Raw genomic sequence first — 26,399 nt, forward strand, 5'->3', positions numbered from 1 at the left:
GCCTCTTGTCCTAAGAATAGGGAATTTGGAGAAGAAGGTTTGGGGTTCTTTTTTTAGTGTCTTGTCTGCAAAAGCTTTTTACAAATGTGAATACTCCTTTAGTCCTTGCTCCTGCAGACTAAACACACCAAATTCTTTCATGTTTTGCACGCAAAATAATGTTGTCTAGCACTCTCATCTTTCTTGTCTCTCTCTTCACTGGACTCCTTCCAGTTAGACCCCAACCTCCCTCAAGTGTGGTGCCTGAAACCAGATACAGTACACCAGCTCAGGCCTCATTAGAACTTATTAGGCCTAATTAGAGTAAAAGGTTATTTCATGTGAATTTAATGGGGAATGTTTATTTATTCAGTCTAGTATGAAATTTGCTTTTTCACAAAAACATAACATTATTGACCCATGAATAACTTGCCACTCACTGGAATCTGCATGTGCTTTTCCATATTATTACAACTAGCCTGGTCTCCTCCAATCTCTGTTAATTACTTCAATTCAAGACTTTATATTTGCCCTCAATGAAGTAAATCCTACTTACATCATGTAATTTCAGTAATTAATGTAAGTAACTTCTTGTTCTAATCTATTTTTCCAATGCACTTTCAGCTTTTATCAGCAATAATTACTTGTAAATGAAGTATCTATTGCATAATCCAATTTATTTTATAAAGGATATAAATTTGCATAAAATTGATTTCAGGAAAGGCCTCCTTATTACATTTTCCTAGGTGACAGTGAATTGTTAACAACAACCCCAAATACAAATCACTCTTGTAGATTCTTTTAAGCTATGCTTCTTGCATTGGCTATGAAAACATCAAAAGCAGACTTTACCAAGAGCCCCTTACCAAAATCACGATGTGTCACCTTTCCAGCTTCCCCATTCACAAGCCAGTTACTCTGCGTGAATCACAAGACTGTCATAGAAGGAAGTGTTAAAGGATTAATCTTTCATTTTCCCTTTTCTCTGAGATTATGTATGAAAAAAAAGAACTCTTGAAATGAGGACATATAGAAACTATTTTTCCCACAGGATGAACATTCAAATAAAAAAGGCATATTTCAATTTGTGAAGATCTCTCCGTCTTTGCTATAAAGTGGTCCACATTATCTTACACATCAAATTGATCAAAGGAACATACAGTTGTCCCTACTCAATTCAATGTTCTTTAACAGAAACGCCAACTTCTTCAAGGTACACTCCCTGCATCTAGATTAAGAACCTGAATTAAAAGCCAATCACAACTGGCCTCTCTTCTTCTACAGACTCTGGTGTACTCTGGATCAGTCCAGTGGTGAATGGAAATTCTTTACCTATCTGCTATATTTTATTGAAAACACTGCTGTCCAATACACTCAGAAGTAGTAGGTCTTTAGTAGTCTATTTTTATGTACAGGTTATGTTATATAGATGATATAAAAGGTTAGTGATGGATACATGCTAGACTAGGTTCTTCAAAGACACTGATGAAACCACATTAGGCAACTCTTCAAAGACAGAGAGCCAGACTTCACAAACTTGATGGAGAACCTGATACAAATCCATTAAATATCAGAGCTGTAATAGATTATTCTAAACCACTTTATTTAATTGCTCTTATATTTAATATTGTACTTGATGTTACAAATAAATTATAATATTTAATTTATAAAATTTTCACATTTCTTTGTAAAACCAACAATAGGTTTAAAGTAAAAAGAGCTTTGTTGCGGCAACAGCTTTGTTTAACTTCAACAAGACTGTAATATTTTAAGAGTAGAGAAATGTGTAAACATAAATATTAATGATTTTCTTCTGTACACATCTGTGTAAATTAGTTGATATAAATATAATTTACTATAGAAACATTTTTTTGTTTGTTTATGCTACACACAGTTCTATGCTGGCATCATGTACTAGTTGATTCATCTTTCAAAGAGTGAAATTTATTCCTTTTGCATTCAAACTCTCAGTATGTCCATTGCCAGCAGTGGACCTCATGATCAGAGAATCAGACTCACAGTGTCAGAAATCTAAAATGAAATTTCAGTACAAGATTATAAATATTCAAAAATGAATGCATTATTTTAATACCATAATTGCCAGACACTTAAAGGCCACGATCCAAGCCAACCAAAATCAATGATTGTTTTTCCATTGACTTAGCTGAAATTTACCCGCAGTTTCCAGTCTCATTTTAGTTTTACAATTTTATTACAGCGTGAAGAGTTAAAAGTACGTAGTATCAGAGCTTCAGCGTAAGAAGTAAAGCCTCTAAGTCTTTCTGGGCCTCTTTATCCTGAAAGAAACAGACAACCATGCATCAATTTAGAGAGGATAAATCCCTTCATTTGCCTAATACGTGCCTATCCACATTTCTTTACTAACAACAGACATAACACACAACTGCAACAGCCACAAAATGTAAAGACTGCATAGTAAGCTAATTTATCAGTGAATACAAAAATAAAGTTTGAAGTGAAAACAAGAGCCAGATGGCAGCCCTCCCTTTACAGCTCTGTTAAAGAACTTAAAATGTTAGCCCACAAATAGCCTTCTCAGCAGACCAGTAAGCCCTTCAGCCTGGGATATAATTTTTATTGGTGTACTTTGCATAAAGTACTGCCTTGTCTTATACCTGATGTAATCTTACATCCCGACCACATGCAGTTTCTCTAAAGATGTTCTGTGATGTTTGCTAATGATTTATTATGCAACTAAGAAGAAAACATTGGGAAATGTAATTAATGACATAGGTTAGATTGTGGGTTCAGAGCATACAGCCATACCTGCCTGTAACAGCCAACATGGGCGGACTCCACCCTCAGTAGCTTCCACACTGGGCTTTGCCTATGCTACTGGGCTCATGGCAGAGCCAAAGTAGGAGCAAGAGCCAGGTGTCCTGCTGTGCTCAGAGCCAGCACTACACGGCACTCCTAGGGCAGCAGGAAAAGGCTCCTTTTAGGCCAATGCTCAGAGCCAACACTACACTGTACTCCTAGGGCAGCAGGAAAAAGCAGGAAAAGGTTCCTTTTAGGCCCCAATGTTATAAGTGCACAGCTTGCATGGGGCTTCAAACCTAAGACTGTCTCACAGGTACCCACTGACATATGTTTTGGCTATTCCATGTATAATCTGTTCGGAAAGGGGCACATGCATATGAGCATGTAACCACAGTACAAAAACTCCATTATTCTACTTGTTTTTAAGTGTCCCCTGGATATAATCTGCTCCCTTTAGCTGCTGTTGCTGTGAAACTTCTAGCTTGCAAAATGCACCTTGGTTTAAAAACCACATTTCTAAAATGTCACCACCTCATGCCTGAAGGCTCATAAGGGTCCAAACACGCAACACATGCACCCATGGATATTTAACAGTGCAAGTGAAAAGTGCCTGCACATCACAGATTTTGTGTAAGTATTTCTAATGACAGGGTCCAGTAATGATAATGCCATGGGATATTCTGAAGGAAAATACTGTAGACAGTCAGTGAAGTAATCACTAGATTTCAGGATCACTTCATTACTCAATCAACCAAAGAGCTGGAACAAAATACAGAACATTTTAGAATGTATTTTATGGGTGAAGAAATTCCTGCTTCTCTTTATTTTGGTTAGTTGTCTATAATGTCATGGAGGAACAGAGAAGAATATTGAGATGATAGAAACCATATGCCAGACATGTCAAACTACATCATATTATTGGTCTGGATTAAGGCATTAATACATTAGCTGGACACTTCTCTTGGAGTTACTGCCTTACTCCTACTGGCAACAATAGGCTAAACTATCTGCCTAATCATTTATCAGAGGCCTTTAAAGGCACACACTGCAAAGCTAGTAAGCTCTTGCCAAAATACTCTAACAGAAGGAAATGTCATGCAGCATAGAGCACCCCTTAAACTCCACGTCACTACAGGCAGTCTGGAGCACCATGCCGTTGCTTTCAACAAAAATTGAAAACCTCAAAATTTTCCCTTAATTCAGGGAAAACAGACTCTTTTCTGTACTGACTGTGGTCAACTTGTGAAAATGATTCTAAACTCCATTAAATAAAAAAAAGTAAAAAGCCAGATATTGTCCCATGCTAGTAAGAAATGGAAAAGCTTAGTTGTATCTGGTTGTACTCTTATGATACTTTTCTAAGTTGAAAATTATAAAGCTGCAGGTTTTCTCATATCTGAATAGTGTTCAGCATTTCATCAGTTGATGGGATTCTCTACTCATTTTGCAGGATACAGCATTTAAAAAATGTATCTCCAAACAACTTTGGATAATTGTCTCTTTAGAAGTAAAGGATTTTATTGGGCAACGAACTTTACAAGTTGCAAAGGTCCAGAAAACATTGGGCAATCTTCCCTGAATCTTCCTCTGGGCTTAGGAAAAAGAATGGAACAAAACCCAAGATTGTTCTGAGAACTGTCTGGAGAAGAAACTGCAAACGTGCAAAGCATTCTACCTCTGGTTTGCCAGTTCTAAACAGGCAAACATCAGTTAAAGCAGGAATTATTGTTGCAAACTGCTTGACGGGTTGCATTAATTGAGCCAGTAGCTTCCGGTCAATAACAACTTGTACGGCAAAAGCATTGAAAAAAATCAGTAATGGCATTAAAAACAGAGCTGAGAATGGTCAGTGAAGGGAATATTATGTCACCTTTGGAGAGACTCCTTCCAGACCAAGAGGTGTGTCATGCTAAAAGGAGAGAGAAGCCACAACTCTGTTCAGTGTACTAGTTTCTGGTTTTAGGGTGAAAACATCATTATTGCCAAAGCTTTGCTGCTAATAGAAAGAAAAAGCCATAAATCCTGTCCTGGGCCAACTCTCTTCCTTGTTGACTTCTGGGTCTGTGGCTTTCTGAAAATGAACAATAAGGTCAGCCTTTTTTTTTTTCTTTCTTTTTTTTTTTTCCCAGACAGCAGGGTTTCTCTTTAGAGTGTGGCAAGCAGAAGAAGAGGTGCAAGTTGTAGGAGGAATGCAACATACTTGCGTCAATCCCATTTGTTCACCCCGAGGCTTAGCTCAGCACTGACTAAATACACAGCCATTTTCAACCTTGTCTTTCTACTGTCAAGGCTTACATTTATTAAACACTCCTTATATCATTTTCAGAGTTGAATATGAGTTCAAAATGTTCTGCACACTGCTACACAAAATGTATTCAAATTACAGGGTCAGGGACCATATTTTGCCTTATTCGTATTTTGTTGCTTTACTTTTATGTTTCATCATTCACAGGGGATATGCACAGGAAAAAAAGACCTGGGAGGCCAAGGACTGAACAAGGGGAGAGAGGGAGTTGAAAACAAGAGCAAGAAGGGAGAGAGCTGGTGGGAAAAAGGGAATGTTGGCTTAACTGGAAGTGGTTCACATTTTGACAGTTCATTTTTGCTGAAAAAAATTTACTGATACATATACATGGAGAATTACACATATAAATATGCATGTAAAAATTAAATGGTAATTAAAGCCAAGACAGAAAGAGAATGACTTTACCTTCCATCTCTGTTAATTATTTCCTTATGTGCTAATACACTCAACCCAGGCACTGCACATGTGTGCACTTGTTGACAAAGTCCCAAGTGTCAGCAGAGAACGATACAGCCCCATGACCACAACCAAAATGGTTACACCAGCCAATGAAAACATAATTGTGTGCAACCACTGCCAAATCCCAAGCTGACATGCATCCTGTAGGGTTTCACTGAAGTCAGCAGGGCAGCATGGTATATTAAATGAGCTGGGCTGCAAGGGTGGTCCAAAGCTGTACTCTGATATGCAGTAACAGCAATGAGGTGCTGAGAGACACTCCTGCTTTTGGCTACAGCTGTATCATTCCCTCACAGCTCCAGCAGAAATCCTGGACTAGCAGAAGAGACTCCCAAGTATGTACAAGGGTTGACAGAGAGCAATAGCTCTTGTGGACAGTATAAATCATGCAAAGCTAAATGCTATCCTATCCCTTCCTGGTTTCCTGACAGACTCTCACAGATGGTGTGACTGTAGTGTGCACTAACAATTGTATAGCGCCATGAGCTTTCTCCTTTGATATTGAAACACACCAATGCATCATCCACGTGATTATTCTTCTTCTACATGACTGCTGTATGCCACAATCTGGTGTATTCTATGTTCTTTCATATTATCACTATCTTCTCTGGGGGTTAACCATAACTTTTCAAGGCTTTTAGGATCAAGGCAAGAACAGCTTTAAAATATGCAGCTGTCAATAATTATAGATTTTTGGATATTATTTCAAGTAGAGGGGAAAATATCCTTTCTCACCCAGAAGAATATGAAAATGAGCTCATTCAAGGACTACTGTTGAAAAATTACAAACCAGCAGAATACAATTCAGAATAGTTAGTAGTCATGTAAAATTTTAATTGGCTAGTTCTTTCCTGACTTGAAAGACTACATTTCACCTATGATCTGTTTTTCTTTTACTACTGTATACAATATGGAGCTTTTGGTGTTCAAGACATTCTCCTCTTTCTGTCTGCCTCTCCCATGATGGGACCTACAGCTTTTCTTTCTGCACAGTCATTGCTGAAAGACAATCACACCCAGTTACAGCCCTCTCAGAAAGGTGCCTGTCAAGGCTTCCTTCACCCTACATACTGCCTCCAAGACAATATATTTTAAAATCCCAGGAGTCTGACTTGGCCCAGCTACTCTACAAAAATTCAGAATGGGTTTTTGCCAATCTGTTTTGTAATCTTGGAGTTTACCACTATCTCTGTGAATACTTCTTCCACTCTGTCCCTGCATCATGAGAATGCCAGTGGAAGAGACACACTCCATACTTTGGGGAACTGGCTGCTGACCAGTCTTGCTGGACTAAGAACTATGCTAAAACTGCGTTGGCTTTGATAGGATGTTGAAATGAATACTGTGTGATAGTCAGTTTAATCATAAATATAATAAGCTTGGTATTTATGAGGATAAACTTCATCCTTATGTATGAAACTGTAACACCACAAAAAATATCTTCACTTTCCGGAATAATTTTCAGAGGGAGAGAAGAAATAAGTACACAATGCAAACAAAGCTTTTTTCAAGGACTTCAAAAATATGCAGGTAGAAAACTGATCTGATCACTAAGATAGAGAAAAATAGACTATTCTTTGAAGTAATGTAACAAAATATTGTAAAATATGGGCAGTCTCAAATTATTTTAGCAACTCTTTAACAAATGTCTCACCTTCCCCTAGAATTTTAGTTTGAAGTTTGATTTCTTTATAATGAGTTTTTAAAAAGTGTATTCCCTGCACTTGAAGCAGTCACATTCATTGTATACAAACTCACTAATTAAGGAATAGTTTTTTTAAGCACACTCAAAAAATATTTTAGCTTTGAGTTGGTGGTAGCTATTAGGAAATTCTTGTTCAACTCCACAAACAGTACTAGCAGGAAAACAATAGCCTGGAATTCAAAATGAACACAAATCAGAACACTTCCATTATTTTTCAATTGAAACATCATTGATTTTTGCTGGCCATTTGGAGGACAAATATGCAAAAAATCTAAAGCAACAAATATTGTCTGAAAAGCATGACATTTTGTATTGAGTTGAAGATATGAAAAGAAAATATTCTGGCTGATGAGAAAACAAAAACATTTCATAAGGTTAGTTGAAATTACTCTGTTTCAATTGGTAGTTTTTCCAAAAACAAGTCATAATTTGCAACCTTCACTTTAAAAGCAAGAGTAAATTACTTTTTTCTCCTCAAAATCTTACTCAGAAGGACAGATTACAATAGCAGCTTCAAATAAGATCTGTTGGAAATATCACAACAAGGTCTGCTCATATGACCAATCCATGGCTGCTGGAGTGGTATTTCTTGGAAAAACTTGAAAATACAGATAGAGAAATGGTTGGAATGGAACAGCTGATGGGTGCTGAAATTTACACTCTGACCTCTCTTCCATCCCTCTGCAAATCCCACTTTTTTCCTTATAAACAATATTAAAAATTAAATTAATAGCCAGGGAAATCAATTATGGTGTTGTACAAAAAAATGAAAGAAGAAAATTGTATGAGTTCTCCTCAGGAGCTGCATTCTTGTGTAAAAATTCAGCCATTGTTGCTGCCTATTATTACATTTATCACCTCCTCCACATAAGTTTCAGATGTCACTGAGGCTGAAAGCAGAGTCTTTAATAAATCTCTGCTTCCTACTATTCTACACCTGTAAGAAGTGAATGTCATAACCATGAATTTCTGTAAGATCTAAACCTCTCTTCTTTGTTAATTTCAATTCTGAATTGCCATCATTTCTAACTCCTGGGAAGGACAGACTGCACAAAATCACCAATAATTATGTAAAACACTTATCTTTAGGGAAGTTTTAATCTACATTTTAAGTAAGACTTTCAACAACTCAGTACAAATTGATTTCCTTTGCATTTTTCCTGCTTTCCTGTCTTCATCTCTTCCAAGACTACACCTTTTGTAATGCAACTGCTGCTTTTGAGATTAATTTTTTAAAAAAATGTAATAGAGACTAGAACCTTGAAATTTTAATCTCTTTCTCTGCTGGGCTGTTAACTCCTTTGTGGTGAGCTTACTGGTCCTACAAGCATAGAATTCATTGTCATGCTCATGCTTGTCTCCAGACACAAGAAAAAACAGTTTTGTGACTATTACACTTTATAATTCTACATTAAGACTTGAAATTCTAAGAGTCCCAGTCTTGAAAACTTCCAACAATCTTTATTATAAACAAGAAATTAGGGTCTTATTCCCCTTACAAGCAAAGCACCATGTGTTTAACCATACACACACACATGCACCCTCTACCTGTTCTGTCTTTCTGCATCCAAGACAGATACTCATGATTTCAAAATTAAATTACATTTTTGTCTTCAAATTAAAAAAAGTAATTTTGTTCCACCACATCTGGTTTGAAGAGCCCTTCACACAGTCACAGTCAGCAAGGCTCTGACTACAAAGTAATGAGTCTCAGTAAGGGTAATGCAACATCCTCTAGATGAACAGAGCAGCTGTTGAGCACTTAACAATAACTCACAGCAGCCCTGAACATTGGGATCTCTTTTACTGAAGGGCAAATGTTTCCCAGGACCCTGAGGTTATCCACCTGGGTAGCAACCAGAGAAAAACTGGACAATTTAGTGTCCCATGCACCTCCAGCAGTGAAGTACCACTCTACACTATTTATGGCCAAGGAAGGACTGCATGATTCATTGGAGGCTTTTTGTTTAGAAAGGATAGAGAAAGGTCTTTAAAGTTGCACTGTAATATCAGCTATGTTTTTCCAGATGTAATTTGAACCAAATCACACATATTTCCTTTTAAAATAAAAAGAATGCATAGACTGATAAGTTAAAAATGTGCCAAACTATTTTTAAAACTGTCCTGTTTTTACAAATCGTCTTGTAACTCTTAATTTACAGGACTCACTCAATCAGGACTTGTTTCTGTTTTTATAATTTCTGTGTATCCTTTTTAAGATTCAGAATAGGTTTGAAACAGGCCATTTGATTTTTTTTTTCCTTTAACAAGAATTAACTATGTTTGGAAGCCCCTTTACCCCTTGAATTAAAACAAACTCTGTAAATGGTAAGACAGAGGCACAGAAGCGATATCTGGATGTGACATAACATTCAAGACAAAAATAGTATCACTTAACTTGAAATGTTATGTGAAATGAATCCTAGAAAAAGTGTTAAAGAAGTGTCCTGAATTAGAACAGCTGAGAATTTGACTTGAGGATTAAAATGAGCTATGGGCTACTTTACTGATGCCAAGCACCTCTGGTTCCCAGAAGGCACTAGAAACTGTGGATGCTCAGAAGCAATAAAAAGTAAACCACTGTCTATGATAATTTTTCTGCAGGATGATTTTTATCATGACATACTATACATTTCCTCAACGTGGCACCTTTCCAGAAACTTTGTCTCTCAGCCTGCTCCTGATTTTATGCCTTTATACAAATACATGTTTCTCACTAGAAGCCAACATTTAAAAACAATAAAGGAGTTCCCCTGCTTGAAGAAAGAAAAAATTCATATGAGAAACTATGATTACACTTGGGAATGATGGGTTTCACATGACTATGACAAAATACCACACTGCTGACAACCCTGAGATCCTGAGCTGTGGCAAATGGAAAGAAATCCTCAAACTGCTGCTGACCTGTGCTTTTTTTAAGACCATGAGCCCCAACTTCTACAGGGCTGCAGTCAATTCAGGCAATAATAAAGTGCATATTAGCATCTGTTTATTACTCTCTCCCCAATGCCTCTTCAGTCTTATTACAGTCTCTCTCCCCTCTTAAACTAATCTCACTAAATGTTATTCCTACATACAGCTCCAAGCCCTGAACCACTTCACTTCCAACACATTTTCCCAAAAATCAGTAACAGTCTTTCTGTAACACAATAACCAAAACAACATGTAATATTTGAATTCAGATGGGATTTGAGGTAACAACCAGCAACAGCAGAGTTCATGTTCCAGATCTCCATTTCACAGTAATTTCTTTCAGCATGCACTTGGTTTTTTTACCCTGTGCTGAGTGCTTGGTTGTTTTTTTTTAAATTGAATTACATACTACTGCCCTAATGCCATATTCTTCTGGACTCTTTTTTCCTAAATCTAACTCAAAACACATCACAAGTAAACAAGATAAAGGAGATTAATCTGTGATACCTATAGGATTTTTCAAAACAGGAGAGGTCAAATCATCTTGTCCTCTTCAGATGGACAAAAGATTTTTAGGGCCCATTTGATGCTCACTCTTCTGATTACACAAATCAGTGTAATTCTTGTTCTCATCACCACCCTGCTTGTCAGAATACATACACCTATCCCTCAGACTCCTTTTGAATTCCTGCTCTCATCTCAGGGTTCCTTCTCCTTCTCAGGTCTGCTGATACTTCACAAATGTGATGGGATATTGAACAGATACTCTATAGCAGCTTTTCCTATGTTCTGTAATAGGCAAGCTGAAGATATATTTTAACAGTAAGTAAAGAATAAAGAGAATTCAATCATTGTTAATGTCATATCAGTATCAATACATATTTAAAGAAACACTGACCTTAAGCAATGATTACTTAATTTATGATTGGTACATACTGTAACTGGGGCCAAAAATCAGGCCACCCAGGAGAGCGGCTGGTGAGGCATGCAGGGGTCTCTCTTCCCAGCAGGAACACTTGACATAAACATGTTAGTGCTCCACACACAGCATTTTTTGTCAATCAAGTTAAAGAGTTATTTAATGGTCTTTTTCCTTAACTTCAAAGAATTAAATGGGATGGGGCCAATTCCTCTCAGGAATCACCTCTCTTTCTCCATACCACATCTGCTGTGCTCAGAGGGGGTCCCTTAGGCTGAAAAAGCTCAGGTTTGAACTCGTCATGCTCTAGGATGGTAAGATGTTTCCAGTTACAGGTCAGTTATGGAACTTGCTTCTACATGAGATCAGACAGAGTGAACCTTCTTGCCATGACTTGGTTTATATTTGAGAAATTAAACAACTTAGATCTCTCAAATATTTGTAGAAATTTTGTGTCCACATACCAAAAATGCTCTAATAGGCCTAAAATACTGTAATGGGTCTCAAGAGGAATCTAGTAACCTTTTAGAACAGACTCTAGGCTAGCAGATGTGACTTGAACTGTGCCTCCTTAACTGCCCTGTGGTTGAAGACAAAGCCAATCTTTAATAACTCATCTGTCTCTGCTGTAATTAACATACTGCCCTTAACAAGAATCACATTTCAGAGGCTTTCAGGAGCAGAGATAGAGACTGTAGGACAAAAATCCAGAGTGCTTTCAATTGAGAAAAGCATAGGTCTGGGGCAAAATTTCAGCACAGCTAGAGTGACACACTCAACTGCTTATGCTCAAGATGATCTAATGAAGTGGGTTGAATTACAAAGAGTACAATTCAATTTCTGATACAGACGAGTCCCTAACAGTTCCCCAAACAAAGATTTTTTTAAGCTGTTGATACAGACAACTGTAATGAGGCAACCTAGAGTGGAGGAAAAAGGAATGTTCTGCGTTCAGAGGAAAAACTGAAACATTATGTTGTTACCGGCAGTGCAATAATGGATGCCAAAGACAAGAGAGCAGTCACAAGGGAACAAGTTATCACTCTCAATACCCACCTCATTAGTAACTGAGAGAATTGACAGTGCAGAATCACAGTACTTCAGTGCATTGCTTTTCTGGCCAAGATCTTTATAGCACTGAAAAGAAAAAACATTTTGTTTCCAATCAGACCACTGTAAGAACACCAGAGTCTACAAATCATTATTTTTAAAAGAACTTGGTTACCTTTGCCAAATACACATAATTGCATTTGGAATATCCTGGATGCATTTCTTCTGCCTAAATAATAAAAAACAGGAAAGAAAATAGACATAAAACTTGCATGATGAGATTTATGCGGTCTGCATAACATTTTTAGCAATGCACTACATTTCCTCAAACATCAGACCGAATCATCCCTACTCTGTGTAATGCAATCTGCTTAGTAGCACTTCAAAAAAATCAAGAAAACAAAAAATTACAAAACTCCAACCCTAAACCAGGCACATGAGATGCTGACAGTGAACACAGAAAATGTTCTGTACTGCTTGTTCTCCTCTCACCCTAAGCACTCTGTAAAGATCCAGGGTCATTCTGTACAAGATCTATTGGATTCATTCACTTACAGGGTAGGTTTAAAGATACCACTGTCTATAGATTATTAACATTTATTTCCTCATCAAAGAAGTGAGAAAGTAACCAACATTCACATTTTGTGTAATGAGTAAAGAACTGTGTTTATCAATTTTACAATTATTTCCCTTCCACATTCTCCTATTTTCTGGCTTTGGGTTCACTTTTCTTTTTAAATTATCATCTTCTAAAAATTTCAGGTAATTTATAAAATTTAATAACGTCTTTTTTTTTAAACAAATTAAGGATATAGAAGCTTGCAAGATAAGTAAAACTTCTACTAATTATCTACTAACAAAGAAGCAGCTTTTAATCAAAGAACAGCTATTGGGAGGGGAAAATTACATCAGTGAAATTTATAGTAGCTGTAATCTTTGGACCAAAACAATGCTGCTTTACCACAACTGTGTAGAATCAAACAACTGAAAAAGAAACCTAAACAGTTGTCTTTTAGACAGTAATTTGATTTTTGTTGCTGAAGATGACTTAAAACCACAGTCACTCGGCAGCCCACCACAAAATACCCTGAGGCTAAAGCAAATGTTTCAAATTATTTCTACCACTTTTGGAATTTGACCTTCAAGATAAAATCTCTTAAACTGGGAAGATGGTAATGTATTGTACTGTCCAAAATTCAGGAGATTTTCAGTCCTTAAATAGACTAAGAACACAGAAAAGAAGAAATTTTTACAGTGAGGAAAAGATGCCTGTCCAATTTCTTTGAAAAACTTTGATAGTAATTGTAATGATAGAAGTTTATGCTTTGAATCTATGAATGTGAAAACCTCGTATGCTTTGGAGCTCCAGAAGCAGAAATTATTCATATGGAAAGATTTATTTTATTCATGTGGTGTTTTCTCATAACTGTGTTCAAACAGAATGCCCAGGAACATGGACCTATATATGACAGGGCTTTCTTCTCTACTACACTACAAAAGCCATTTCATCTTCACAAATAAGAAAGGCTTCTACTGAAATTCAGTGGAAAATAGTTTCAGATCAGAAAAAAGAGAAGGATCACAATGTCAAAGTTTTCCTTGCCTATGTCAACTCTCTTGCAGAAACAGGCAAATCAGCAATCACTATCACTATGGTTCATCTGTTTCAGCAGCCTATGTAACTAATCTATATTCACAACACATTCAATTCAATAACTATTAACCACAGCAATTAATTGGAGAATTTCCTGAAACTAAATAAAGAAAAGAAAGGTGCTAACCACTCAGTCCAAACTAATTTTAAAACTGAAAAGAAAAAAAATATTTTAATAGAAAGCTCAGTGGTGTTTAGAAGAGCTCTGAATGTATAGCTACTGAACACATTCTGTTGAACAGACATTTGACAATACTCACACATAACAGCTGGCAAACAGCAATACAGGAAAACCCTTGGCTAGGACTTACCTTAAGGAAATTCTGCAATGCTTCTTCCACTGTTGAAGTTGGTGGAGTCCCAAAGAGAGCAGCAGCTACTTTCTTTTCAAGCCACGACAACTGAGCTACCTAGAAATAAAAACCAATCAAACAAACAAAACATTAAAAAGTGAGATTTCTTAAGAGTTGCTTTTCAGTTTTGCAGTAAATACTGTCTTTCGTATTGCACTACCTATACAACATATTTTGGAAAAGAACCTATAAAGGAATGCTTTATAGTGTCAGTTTGGCCAGCTCAAAGCAGTCTTTTGGAGTTTAGAGTCATATGACCAAACACCAACATCCTCAATATAAGGCTACTTCCATGTTCAAAGCTTAAAGTACATTTTAGGTTTCATAGCATCTTGTCTTTTTTAAAAACCTAAGGCTAGAAATAGTACTTGTTGAGGTTTTCATGAAATAGACAGCTTTGCAAGATAATCTATGAACTTGACTCCTTTCCTACATTATAAAAAAGTGTTGCTGCTGTAAAAATGTGAGTGGTTTTGGAGCTTGTGTAACAAGTTCATTTATTACACAGAAGCTGGTGACAACCACTGTTAAGAAATAGGCTCAATTTTTAGCTCCTCCAATCTAACAAATAACACTTGCCAATGACCTCTTCTCATTTCAGGAAGATCAGCTGCTATAAAAGGACTTTAGGGAACTGTCATATTGCCACACAATGCATATGACTTACATACACTGACACCTGACAGTTACTTTGGTTACTGCCATAAGGTATTTGGCTCCATCACCCAGCCCTCACATCTCCAGCAAAGGATGGAGTTGCTAAGAAATGCAGTGTGAAAGAAGAGCCTATTTAAGTGGAGGAGTGAAGCCACTTTCCTTTGGTCACTTCTACCACATCTGTAAAGAAAAGCCAGAAGTCTTTTCCTTCACAGTATTTGAAGCACAGCACTGATGGCTCCTGTCACAGGAGCAATTATCCAGGAGATGTCAGCTAATAATTGTAAAATATGAGAATCCACTCTGTCCTAACTATCCACAGCTACCAACCAGAATGCTTCTCCTCTGAACAGACATCAAGTTCTACCTGCTTCTTCTTGCAAACGAAAAATACCATTGCAAAGACCAGAAATACAGATCAGCAGGGAAATGCACAGGATCATGTTTTCTCATCTGGCCCCAATGCCTCTAGCTACATGAGAGCAGCATTGCATGGAGACAGAAGGCATCCTGTTCCAGTCATGCTAGCTGCTCAGTAGGGTCCCAAGGCCTTATTTGTTACATGCTGTGAGTAAGTGTCTCACACCAAAGCCCTAAATTACAACCCAGAGAGAAACAATATTACCAAAAAAAGCTTTTGTTTTCATTCTCTTTCACATACCTCGCCTTTGAAGCTTCTTCTGAGAACAGAAAATGTTTTTTAAAAACCTCTCCAGCAATCATGGAGTTCTTACTCATCGGAGCAACAAGATGCTGTTGCCCCTGCAGTGCTTTCCCACTGCATTACAAACTGCAACATGCTGCTTAAAACTTCTAATTGTAGGTATAGATAAAATGTCCTTCCCCATTTCATTTCTCTCACTGTTGTATAGTTTCTGAGACATATTCTGCAAGAGTTATTAAAAAATTTTTTGCCAAAGTGCTTTTTTTTTCATGTCAACCTGTTGTCGCCTTGTTCTCTCTCCTCTTGGAAGAGGAAGGGCGTTTCTATATTTCTAGGCCCGTCACATCAAGAAGGAGGAAGAGAGGGGGTAGAAATAAAGGGAATGTGTTACACTGTTCTCTGCAAAAGCACACAACACCCTGGAGATGCACACTGCACAGATACAATTACCGCACTCATGTCTGCTGTTATGCAATAATGAGGAAACAAAATTGCAGTTTTTCCATGTGGAGTTATAATTAACTATGAAAACACAAGTTCTTCCTGGCAGTTACTTTATTTTCTTATGAGATTTAATCAGAACTGATTTGCTGAGGTTTTAGTTTTTATTTTGTCTGGCTTGGGTGCTGCTTTGCACTACTCAAATTTCTAAAAAGCCCAAACATATATGCAGTTGGCCATTTTTATTTCACCATCCTCATCAAGCTAAAACAATGTTTAAAAGTGAAATGCATGTAAGTACATGCACATTTCACACAAAACCACCCACACTGAAAGGAGGTTGTAGCAAGGTGGGTGTCAGTCTCTCCTCCCAGGTAACAAGTGATGGGACCAGACAAAATAGTACCAAGAGAAGGTTTGGACCAGATTTTAGGAAAATTTCCTTTACTGAAAAGGTGGTAAAGCATTGGAATAGGTTGCCCAAGGAAGTGATATAATCACCTCCCTGGAATTGTTCAAAGACATGTGTGTGTGGCACTTGTGGACGTGGGCTGGTGATGAACAGGACAGTGCTGGGTTAACAGCTGGACTTGATCTTAATAGGTCTTTTCCAACCTTGATGATTCTATGGCAATAGTGAGTTTTTTTTAATGTGCACTCTATCCAGCATTATATTTTGTGACTATTCCAGAGACAATCTGAGAATTCTACGATGTTTCAGCAGTGAGACTTACATGCCACTGCCTTTATGAATTTGTCACAGCAAGCCTAGCCCTCCATTTATGAAGTACCTAGTTCACACAAGTTGTCCAGGTTCCCTGCATGGTCAATACAGAGAAGCACTTCCATTAGGCAATTATTCTTCACCTACCTTAGCCTGAGATGAACACTCGTATCTTTTTTTTCTTCAACTACAAAAGGAGCAGACCCTGGGGATAGCTAAAGGCCGCTGAGGTGAATCCCATCACAACAGCTTAACTGTGCCCCACCTGAGTCTGTATGCACCCCTCTACAACTGAAGTGGGACAAATGGAAGAGACCTGTTATATGAATACACAAAACTGTGTCCCAGAGCAATAATGATGAACAAGGACCTATACTCTTCCCCTAAACACCCATAAGCAATGTCTTTACTTTGAAATAGCTTCATTTGAGTAACTCTTACACCATGTTCAATGAAATGGAAACATCATTCCTATACCTACATATTAATGATTCTCTGTCTGTGAGCAAGCATAGGGAATGGACCCCCTGGTGGAATGTGCTCTAGCATAGTGCAGAATTGACTGCTACAGTCAAGGCTACTCCGATAGTGCAAAGTGCATCTGGAGGTCCATACAAAATCAAGTATAAAGAGAGGTTAACTGTCATCAACTACAGCAGAACCATGATTTCACTTAGTGAGTGTTCCAGGAGAAGTAGAGTACAACAGGTAATAAGGCAAACAACTACTGCTGCAAGTAATAGCTGCAACAACCACAAAATTAAGGAATGAAGATTGGTTTTGCCCTACAGATGATTTCCAAATGTTAAGTGAAATTTGGTTTTTTAGGTCTCCTAAACCCAGACGTCAGTCCTGCCAGAAGCCTGAAAATTCAGAGCAGCACTGCAAGGAACACTGTGTTTCCACAGAATATCAGGTTTTAATGTGCTGGGTCACTCAAGGAACATGACTCTTGAGCTGCCAAACATAAGGAGAGCTACTCCCACCCACTCAAGAGCAACAATGGCCTGAGGAACCATCAGCCAACTCCTGATCTCCCTTAGAGCTGAAGGGTAGTGGGTCATCCTGACAGCCCGGCCTTTGCCAAGGAGAGGAGGCCACTCTACAGTATCCCAAAGCAAATAGAGATGCCTGTCTCAACCAACCTCTCCTACAGATGTGTCAACAAGCTGTCATCAATTTATCCTATACCAAAATCTCTATTATATCCAGAGATGAAAGAAAGGCACTCCCAGAGTTAAACTGCAGCTGAATGTTAAGTTCATGCTCGGCACTCTTCCATCAGGCCTCTTGGATCTCTGGTGGTTCTCCCTTAAATACTGGGAAAATGAATTTCAAAAATATCCCTTTCTCTTCCTTAGCCTAGGATCAGCAAAAGTTAGATATATATATATGTATATATATATATACACTGTAACACTGGCTGGATTTTTGTCTTCTGTTTGTTATTTATGAGAAGCAAACCCTCCCCACTGACAGCTCCTTTCAAATTCCAGGATGTTGGTTCGAAGGAAACTAACCCACTGGAATTGAAAAACCATCCACAATTGACTTTCACCCCTAAAAGACATCCCCTTCCAATGCTTTTTTCCTAATAGCTCACTGAACACATATCACACAATTGTCTTCCATAAAGGTAAATCACAGCATTGATCCAGCTTCAGTAAAATAGTAATGGCATCTATTTAAATATCCCCTGAGAGTTTCTTTTTCTTTTTCATTACAATGTATTAATGTAAAATTGCACTAAATAATTTTGCAATGTTTTGACTTCTGGAAGAGATTAAGTAACTGGACACCAATTTTGAAATACTGGCTTCCAACAAAAACATTCTCTTTCTTGCCAGCTGAGGAACCTGGATAATCTGCACAGGCATTTAGGTATTTATCCAACTTGTATTGGGCTTTTCATTTTCCAGTAAGGAAAGCCCACGTAGAGAGCACACAAAGGAACTGTATCAATTTATTCCCTGATGTAACCCAAACAGATACTGGGATACACAACAGACAAACCCAAAACATAGCCTATAACCTGCAGAAGGAAAATCCCAGGAGATCTAATTTTTATTACACTTCTAGCATTTACCAGGGACTCTGATCCGGTTTCACAAGTACATGATAGCTGTTCTGTGCCTGTCCTGTAATGGCAAGTAGACATAAGTCTTAACTCGAAAGTTTTATCAGCTATTTGAAACATTACAACACTTAACTCCCCTCCCCCTCTGACCATACAATTATAAAGAATTATCAGATAATTGTGACCAAAACTTTAAGGAAATAATTCTTATATACCATGCATCATAGATCCATTCACTTCTTGTATAAACAGCAGGTCTCATAGGCCAAATTTTGCCCACTATGACATCTATGAAATGATTGGTGAAAATCTTGCCTAACTGATTGTCATACCAGGAGTAATTTTCTAACAGAGCTGAGAGAATTCTATGATCCTCCTTTTTTGTACAGCTCTACTGACTTTAAATGGTAAGAGAAATAAGAAACAGCAAAAACTGATTTTTAGACAAGGTGGTGCACAACTGTCACTGGCTCTGCATCACAGACAAACCCCAGCTGATGTGAGGCAGTGAAAACCCAGCTCATCCTTTCTGCTGGAAGGTGCTATGACAACTTGCATCAGCTTCACTTCTGGCCCAGCAAGAAAAACTTGGCAGCACTGTACCACTGCTCCTTGCAAAGGACTGTGCCACACTGAGGAAGGTGGGAAATGGCAGGCCAGTCAGGCCACATTAAACTCCACTAATTAAAAAGCTTTTACTAGCACAGCATGCAGTCTTTGCATATAGATGTCAGTCTTCAATAAATCTTCTGCATCTGCCTCCACTGGTTTAGGAGTGACAGTATTGACAATTGGACTTGATGATCTTGAAGGTCTCTTCTAACACTGATGATTCCATGATTATATACTTTTTACCTCAAAGTCTCTTCAATGGATTTTCACTTGTGAAAATGAACTGTAGCCCTGAGTTACACTTGAAGCATCGGCATTTACAACATCTTATGCAATTCCTGTTTGTCATCCAAAAAAACGTATGCTAGACAATAGTAATAAAATGCCCTAGCATTAAATCAGGAGTGAATGGGAAATATCTGACTATACTGGGAAGATTTAAGTATATCAGATTTCACAAAACTGTTACCAAAGCCTATAAAATATCAAAAATTTGTTATTTTTTTTTAATTACACTGCTTCCGTAAAAGAATATGTGACCAAAATTACATAAAAATACCCTGGGAAGCAATAACTACAAAAGAACAAACATTGTGGCCAATCCTAACTTGCTCCCAAAGTCAGTTAGGCTAAATGTAAAAACTAACCTTCTTGCCTGAAACATCCCTTTTCTGCTTTAATTATCTCACACTGGACAACACCTTCCCAGCCTCAACAACAGTGAGACCGAACACTAAAAACAGAGCAGCTAAGAGGAGCATTATCACTCCATCTACAAGTACCAGAACAGATGAGTGACAAAGGAATTTTTCCATGCTCCATCATAAACTCTACCCTGACAAAGTATTTGGAATCAAGGCCACAGCCAACAATCTTCTTTTGGGATAATTACCACAGCGTGAAACTTCACAGTCTGCAGAACAGGAGCAAGGAATTTGGCATACCTTCCACAAGCTCCCATGACTACCTATATCACAGGCATGGCCAAAACCTGAGTTAGTGGATCAGCACAGAAACAATTCACTCTGCTAAAACTAGTGAGGATATTACCAATCTCACTGGGCTAGGGTTAAAATTAGTAATGCCTCAAAACGAATGTTTCCAAATGACCTCATCTTGCTACTGGAAGTGTACGAAGACAGTAAGTTTTTAAGAGCTGACAGCCCCAGAAGTTGAACAAGATGTTATTCAGTCCTATACTTGCATTTGTTTAAAGTACGAAAATTTGTTCTGTGTGTTTCAGGTTACTATTTTGTTATGGCAGTCACAGAAGGCAAGAATTAAAAACAAAAAGAAGAACAGAAATCTGAATTCAATCCTTACATATTTTAGTGGCTGCATCTGTTTAGGTAGATTGTTTCACTTAAATAAATGCAGGTCAGGTCATAACCTAAAGCAAACGCTAATCTGTGGTTTCAATGTTTAGTAAGGAAGTCCTGCATATATGTTGCAAGTGTGGGATATGAATTTGTAACAATACAGTACAACAAACCACATGTATTACTCAGTCAGGAAGTGGTGATTATCATTGAAAATGAAACGAGTAAAAAAAAAAAAAAGTGCAATAAGAACAAAGTGAGGTATACTGAGATTGTGTGTTTCCAAAAAGCAGCAGCTCACATGAGGAATAAGCCATGAAAAACATCTGGGAGTATTTGGCTTAAATGGAAGCTGCACTTAGCTGTTGGGCACAGCACAGTATAAAAGTGCTTAAGGAATCATTGGTCAGAGATGCTTCCCAGAGGCAGGACAGCAGGCATACTATAGGATCATCTTCAGCAACTTATTTTTGCATAGCTAATGCTGATATTCAAGATTACACTGTGACAAAAAGCAAAAAGCCAAATTCCTTGCAAAAGCTGGTGTCATTCCTTATTCAAATCAACAGAGAAAAAACATGGTTGCTGAAAGCTCTTTGGAAGTTAGATATAAGACCTGAAAAACTGCTGAAAGATTACTTTGCATTAAGTCTTGTTGCAGATAAAGACAAAGTCTGCAATGTGTCACAGCAAATCCTTCTTTCCAGTTTGCCGGCACTTTGTAGTGACTTGCACTGGAAGTATCCGAAAGAAAAAAGCTTGGCTGGAATTCACTGTGCATTAGCAGTCATTATTCTGAGAAGACTCACAGTGATCTTTTACAGCATAGACAATGCAAGAATGTTTTCTTCCAACAAAAGATTCCTCAAAGCACTAGAGATGAACCAGTATGGATAGCCAGCTGAGCCCTCAAAGATGTGGATTACCAAAAAGACAACTCTCTTATTAAAGCACAAGCACAATTTTTCTAAAAAATTTATTAATAGTTAATCTTGTAAACCAATTATCCTGTTTTTTCATATATGAGTACTTATCACTACAGAATCTACTACAATCTAATATAATCTTTATAAAATAAAAATATATAACTAAAACAATCTTTAAAAGCAGCTGTTGTACCAGTAGGACACAAACTACATTTTTGCAAAACTCACTGGTGAATTACAGATTTTTATGCATGAATATTTTTTGGACATTCCTTGGAATTTACCAAGTCAGTATTGTAGCCTTGCTGCCACAGACATAATCCCACAGCATTGTCAGTGCCTTTAACTTCAGTTATGGATGGGAAATAAAGTTACAACAAGGCTATGTTACGAGCCCATTCCACCCAGAAAATTTATGGCAGAACAAAGAAGTAAACTCAAGAGGTCATCCTTCCTCCTTTCCAAAAATCAGTTACTTTTCATTCATTCATTCAGATAAAAAACCTGAATAGACAAGGAGGTACATACAAGCACAGCTTACCTAATTACATTGCAGGAATGGTCAGCTGTGAGCATCATGCATCTGGTATTGAACTCAGGAAGTGCAAATGTCTGTTTCATTTAGCTCAAAACATCTACTTAAATAAACACCTACTTTGTCTGAAGTCCCACTATTTAATTACAATTCTTTATTATACTCAATTCATATGTTAGATAAATAAAACACAACTTACTGAATAGCACCATCTTCCATTTAGGTAATATAAAAAGGGATCTTGAGGCTTAAGTTCAATTGCCTTGTCTAGGTGCTCCTATTGGAAAGAAAATTAGTATCACTTTAGATGTTTGTTTGGCAAGCGTGTTTACATTCTAAGTAGTTTGCTGCAAGTCACAAACAAATTCAGAAATTCTCTCCTGCTGCAATTGTCTTCTAACAACCTAAAACTTCAACTAGCAAATCCCTTCCTCATGGAGGGAAGCCACAAAATTATTTAGCAACATTGCACACAATGCAAGAAGGCATGCTGTATTTAGAACACGACTAAGTAGCTCTAAAGTTCAGCCAAATAATTCAAAAATTTTGTCTTAAAAAGGCAACAACTTCAATTAAATTAATTTCATTTACAATTTAATATTAGGAAACTATCACAGATCAAATCAATGAGGAAACAACTACTCTTGAAGAGATCTTACAGGCCAGCACCCATTACTGAAGCATTGTTCCTACCACCCTGGAATGTGACAGCCCCAGTGAAATGGTACTTGACACAACCAATTGTTACTATATTGTGAAATTCAGAAAATAAAATGGCTCTGTTTATAGTGAAACTACAAAACCTATAAAGTATCTAATTAGGCCCTTCCAAATCATTCTCATTTCACGTCATGAGTACCTTTAATTTACCAAAAAAAGCTTATTGCTCAACCTGAGCTGGAAGAAAAAATAAATATTTCAGCCTTACCATTTGTCTCTCAAAATAAATTTCATTCAAATATTTCTTTTTTCCCCCACATATCTTTCTAATTAAGACAGTCACAAAAGTATTTGACTTAGACATATATAAGATACTACTATATTATCATACTCACAAACTATTCAGATAGGAGCTATATTTTCATACTACTATTTTCCCAAATCAACAGATTTCAGGATTTACTTGTGAGGACCAAAACTTCCCTGAAACGGCTACTGCTCACACTGCAGTGACTCTTTTAAAACTTTTAAAAACTCCATCCTTTAACGGCTGCAGCACTTGTGTTGTCATTTTCCCTTTGTTCCCAGCCTGTCCCAGTGCTCGGGGCTTGGCTGGCTCGGCACAGCTCAGATGTAATGAATGCTCTGTCATAGGAAGCTCTGCCACACTCCAAGTCCTGACACGGACATGATGTGAAAGGAGCCACCCCAGGCATTCCCCAGGGACTGGAACTCGTCTGTTGCCTTTCACTGTCACCCAGAAAGGGGGACGCCAGCTTGGAGGGCAAGGCACGGATGGAAAGTGTCTAAGCAATGCTGAGGACAAGGAGGGGGAGAGTAGCACATGTAACACAAACAGCTAACTCTAAAAAACACAATTACCTTTGCAAGGACAGAGTTAAAACAAACATTACTTAAGGGCAACATGAAGGATGACTGCAGAACTGTGTTAGTTCATCACTTGCTATTTCACATGTTTTGGTTTTCTAAACAGAATCATTACTGCCTTTCCCCCCTCCTTTGACTACAAAGGAAATCAGAAATCTTAATGCTGTTCCCAGAATCCTACCTCAATTCTTATATTTTGCAAGCATATAATTTATTTTCATACATAATAATAACCTTTTCAATTTAACTTCAGCACCAAAATAGATCTGTGAGGCTGAATTACTGTGTTGGAAAACCTGTCTTTGACACTATATAAGGAAATAACTTAAAGGAATAGCTTAAAAAAAACAACCCCAAATCCTACAAAAACATACCTTAAAGAGATAACCATTCCTGATTTTGTTTTGTACACTTTCAAACTGAGACATATAGCCACACATAATTGCAAACCTGAGAGGGGAAAAGAAAAACACACACACATACTTTTTGTGATTTAAATAAACCTTTGAATCATATTACAAAATATTTCAATACCTAATGCACACATTTACACTTTTATTTTTCCATCTGAATGGCTGGACGGAAGTTTGGTATGTGCTATACATATTGAAGAACAGACAAAAACACAAACCAAAACAAAACAATGGAAACAAGGAGAAGTTTAAATGACACTATTTGGGTTGTCAGTTAAGTGACAAAACAGATTTCTCCTCCGAAATTGAAGCCATTTAGTTGAGAGTGCAACACTTCCAGACTGGCTCTACTGACAGCAGTTTACCTTGACACATTGTGCTCTGCACTTCACCGGGAACATGAGCACCACCAGCTGCAGAAACTCACCCAGGAAGGCAAATGCTTGGGGTGTGCCCAGTTGGAAGCTGTACACACCTCAGAAACATTCACAGTTGCCTTCTACCCTTCCCAAGTATCCCAGTGCAATCCTGCACTTCTGACACTCTTCTAGTATCTTTAAAATTTGAAAACATACACACACATTCTGCTCTAACAGGATCACTACTGCTATTACTAATAATTTCTATTGCTAAGACCATTATTATTTCTATTATTATTACTATGATTATCATAAATTGGGGACACTGAGTGGTAAAAGAAATGTGAGATAATTTCTATAAAGTATTTGTATTGTTAAGCAGTTATAAGTGAACATATTTTCAGAGGTAAGCCTATAAAGATTCAGATCTCCTAAGCAGCACTAGTATCTTATTGACACTCCACCTAAATTTCTATTGCTTTCGTCTTATTTCTTCAACAGTTATAGAACCTTTATGCATAAGGAATCTCTTGCACAGATATCAATTACAGTTTCCTTGGACCTATTTTCATTGGTATTAAGACAACTTTGCACCTCTGTATAAAACTAAGAAATAGTTCAGCAGCAAAACCTCATATAGATTACTTTTCTAATATTTTTCAGAATTTTGCTTTTTTAATCAAATATTTTACAATGCAACACCAACCAAAAATAAAATATAATCCTAAAAGAAGGAAATCAAGTTGAAGTCCAGAGGAAAACATGAGTTATGCAAGAAGCTTACCGAGTTAATTATGGCAACACAACCACAATCTGTATGGCACACACAGTTTATAAGCACTATTAAACATCAGCTTTCTTGAATTGCTTTATATAATGTAATTATTCAAGCTCCAGTGAATCCTGATTAAAATGTCATTGCTAACACAACTCAAGAAATTACTTTATTGCTCAGTTAGACCTAATGGTTTTTAAGTCAGAAATGCTCATGCTACAGGTGATTTTGGCCAGAAGTGTTTTGGTCAGTAAGTGTTCCCAGGTAAGGCATGGAGTCAGCAGAACAGCAGTTGAGCTTGTAAGAGCTCCATTCACACTGTCAAACACTGTTGGGCAGGGGTTTGCTGTGACCAATGTCACTGGACAAAATCCAGCTAATGGCAGCACTAGTGCTGACAGAGCTGCAGCCACAGTGCATTTCCTGTGGGAACGAGCTGCAGCTGAGGGAAAGGCAAGGGGTGGGGGTGAGGAAAGTTCAGGTATTTAGAAAGAGGGGGGAGGTAGTGAAAACTTTATTAGGGTTAAGTAACTCAGGCAACATTGCCCCTATTCCCTTCACTCATTAAGTGCTAATCAGATAAACTCAGCATACCATAGCTAAACGGATTGCTGCTACAAAAGAAAACAATGAAAAGCGAACAAGCTAATCCAGCATCTTGCAGTATTTCCCTGTCTGTGCGTGACAAGAAAGAGGGCCTTAGTTTAAACTAGTTCAAAGAAAAACTTCTACTTACAGCTAAAATCTCTTGGGAGGGAAATCCCAATGAAATTTCCACTGAATTAAAAGTAAGCTAACCTACTAACTTTAAATACCCATTATTAAAAAAAAAAAAGTCTTTCTGGGTTTCTTTTAATTTGTTTTGGTTTGGTTTTTTCAATTGTATACTTTTGAAATGGACTAGACAGCCAATTGATAAAAAGTAATTATTTAATTTTTGAAATTCTATGGCGTTTTGGATATTCATATATTCATTTCATTTCTTAAAAAATCCCCCAAACAAAATAAAAAATGTGTCCTTTCTTTCCTGAGAAGAATTTTTAGACATTTCAAATAATTTTCAAAGAGTTTAAAACACCAGGCAAACTTTTTGGTTTGCAAAGGGTGCAAAGGGTAATGTTAATCACTGAGTGGTCTATATTGTAAGGGACCTTAAAGATGGAGTTTCAACTGCCCTGCCATAGGCAGGGATCCTTCCACTAGACCAGGCTGCTCAAAGCCCCATCCAGCC

The 26,399-nt window shown here is 37.5% G+C and overlaps 1 protein-coding gene across 1 annotated transcript in view; it reads right to left on the reverse strand.

Moving 5' to 3' along the window:
* Positions 1-713: 713 nt before the first annotated feature.
* The window catches only part of RMDN2 (regulator of microtubule dynamics 2), a 47,004-nt gene continuing 21,318 nt past the window's right edge, over positions 714-26,399 (reverse strand). The window contains exons 6-11 of the mRNA XM_054280466.1: positions 23,996-24,071; positions 22,273-22,350; positions 14,077-14,175; positions 12,287-12,340; positions 12,118-12,198; positions 714-2,276 (exon numbers count right to left, since the gene is read on the reverse strand). Coding sequence (XP_054136441.1) covers positions 2,223-2,276; positions 12,118-12,198; positions 12,287-12,340; positions 14,077-14,175; positions 22,273-22,350; positions 23,996-24,071 — 442 coding nt within the window. The 3' untranslated portion in view covers positions 714-2,222. The remainder of the gene's footprint in view (positions 2,277-12,117; positions 12,199-12,286; positions 12,341-14,076; positions 14,176-22,272; positions 22,351-23,995; positions 24,072-26,399) is intronic.

Source organism: Melozone crissalis, unplaced genomic scaffold, assembly GCF_028551555.1.
Source record: "Melozone crissalis strain CALT ecotype California unplaced genomic scaffold, PUWL_Pcris_2 ptg000027l_1, whole genome shotgun sequence".
Lineage (NCBI taxonomy): Eukaryota > Metazoa > Chordata > Aves > Passeriformes > Passerellidae > Melozone > Melozone crissalis.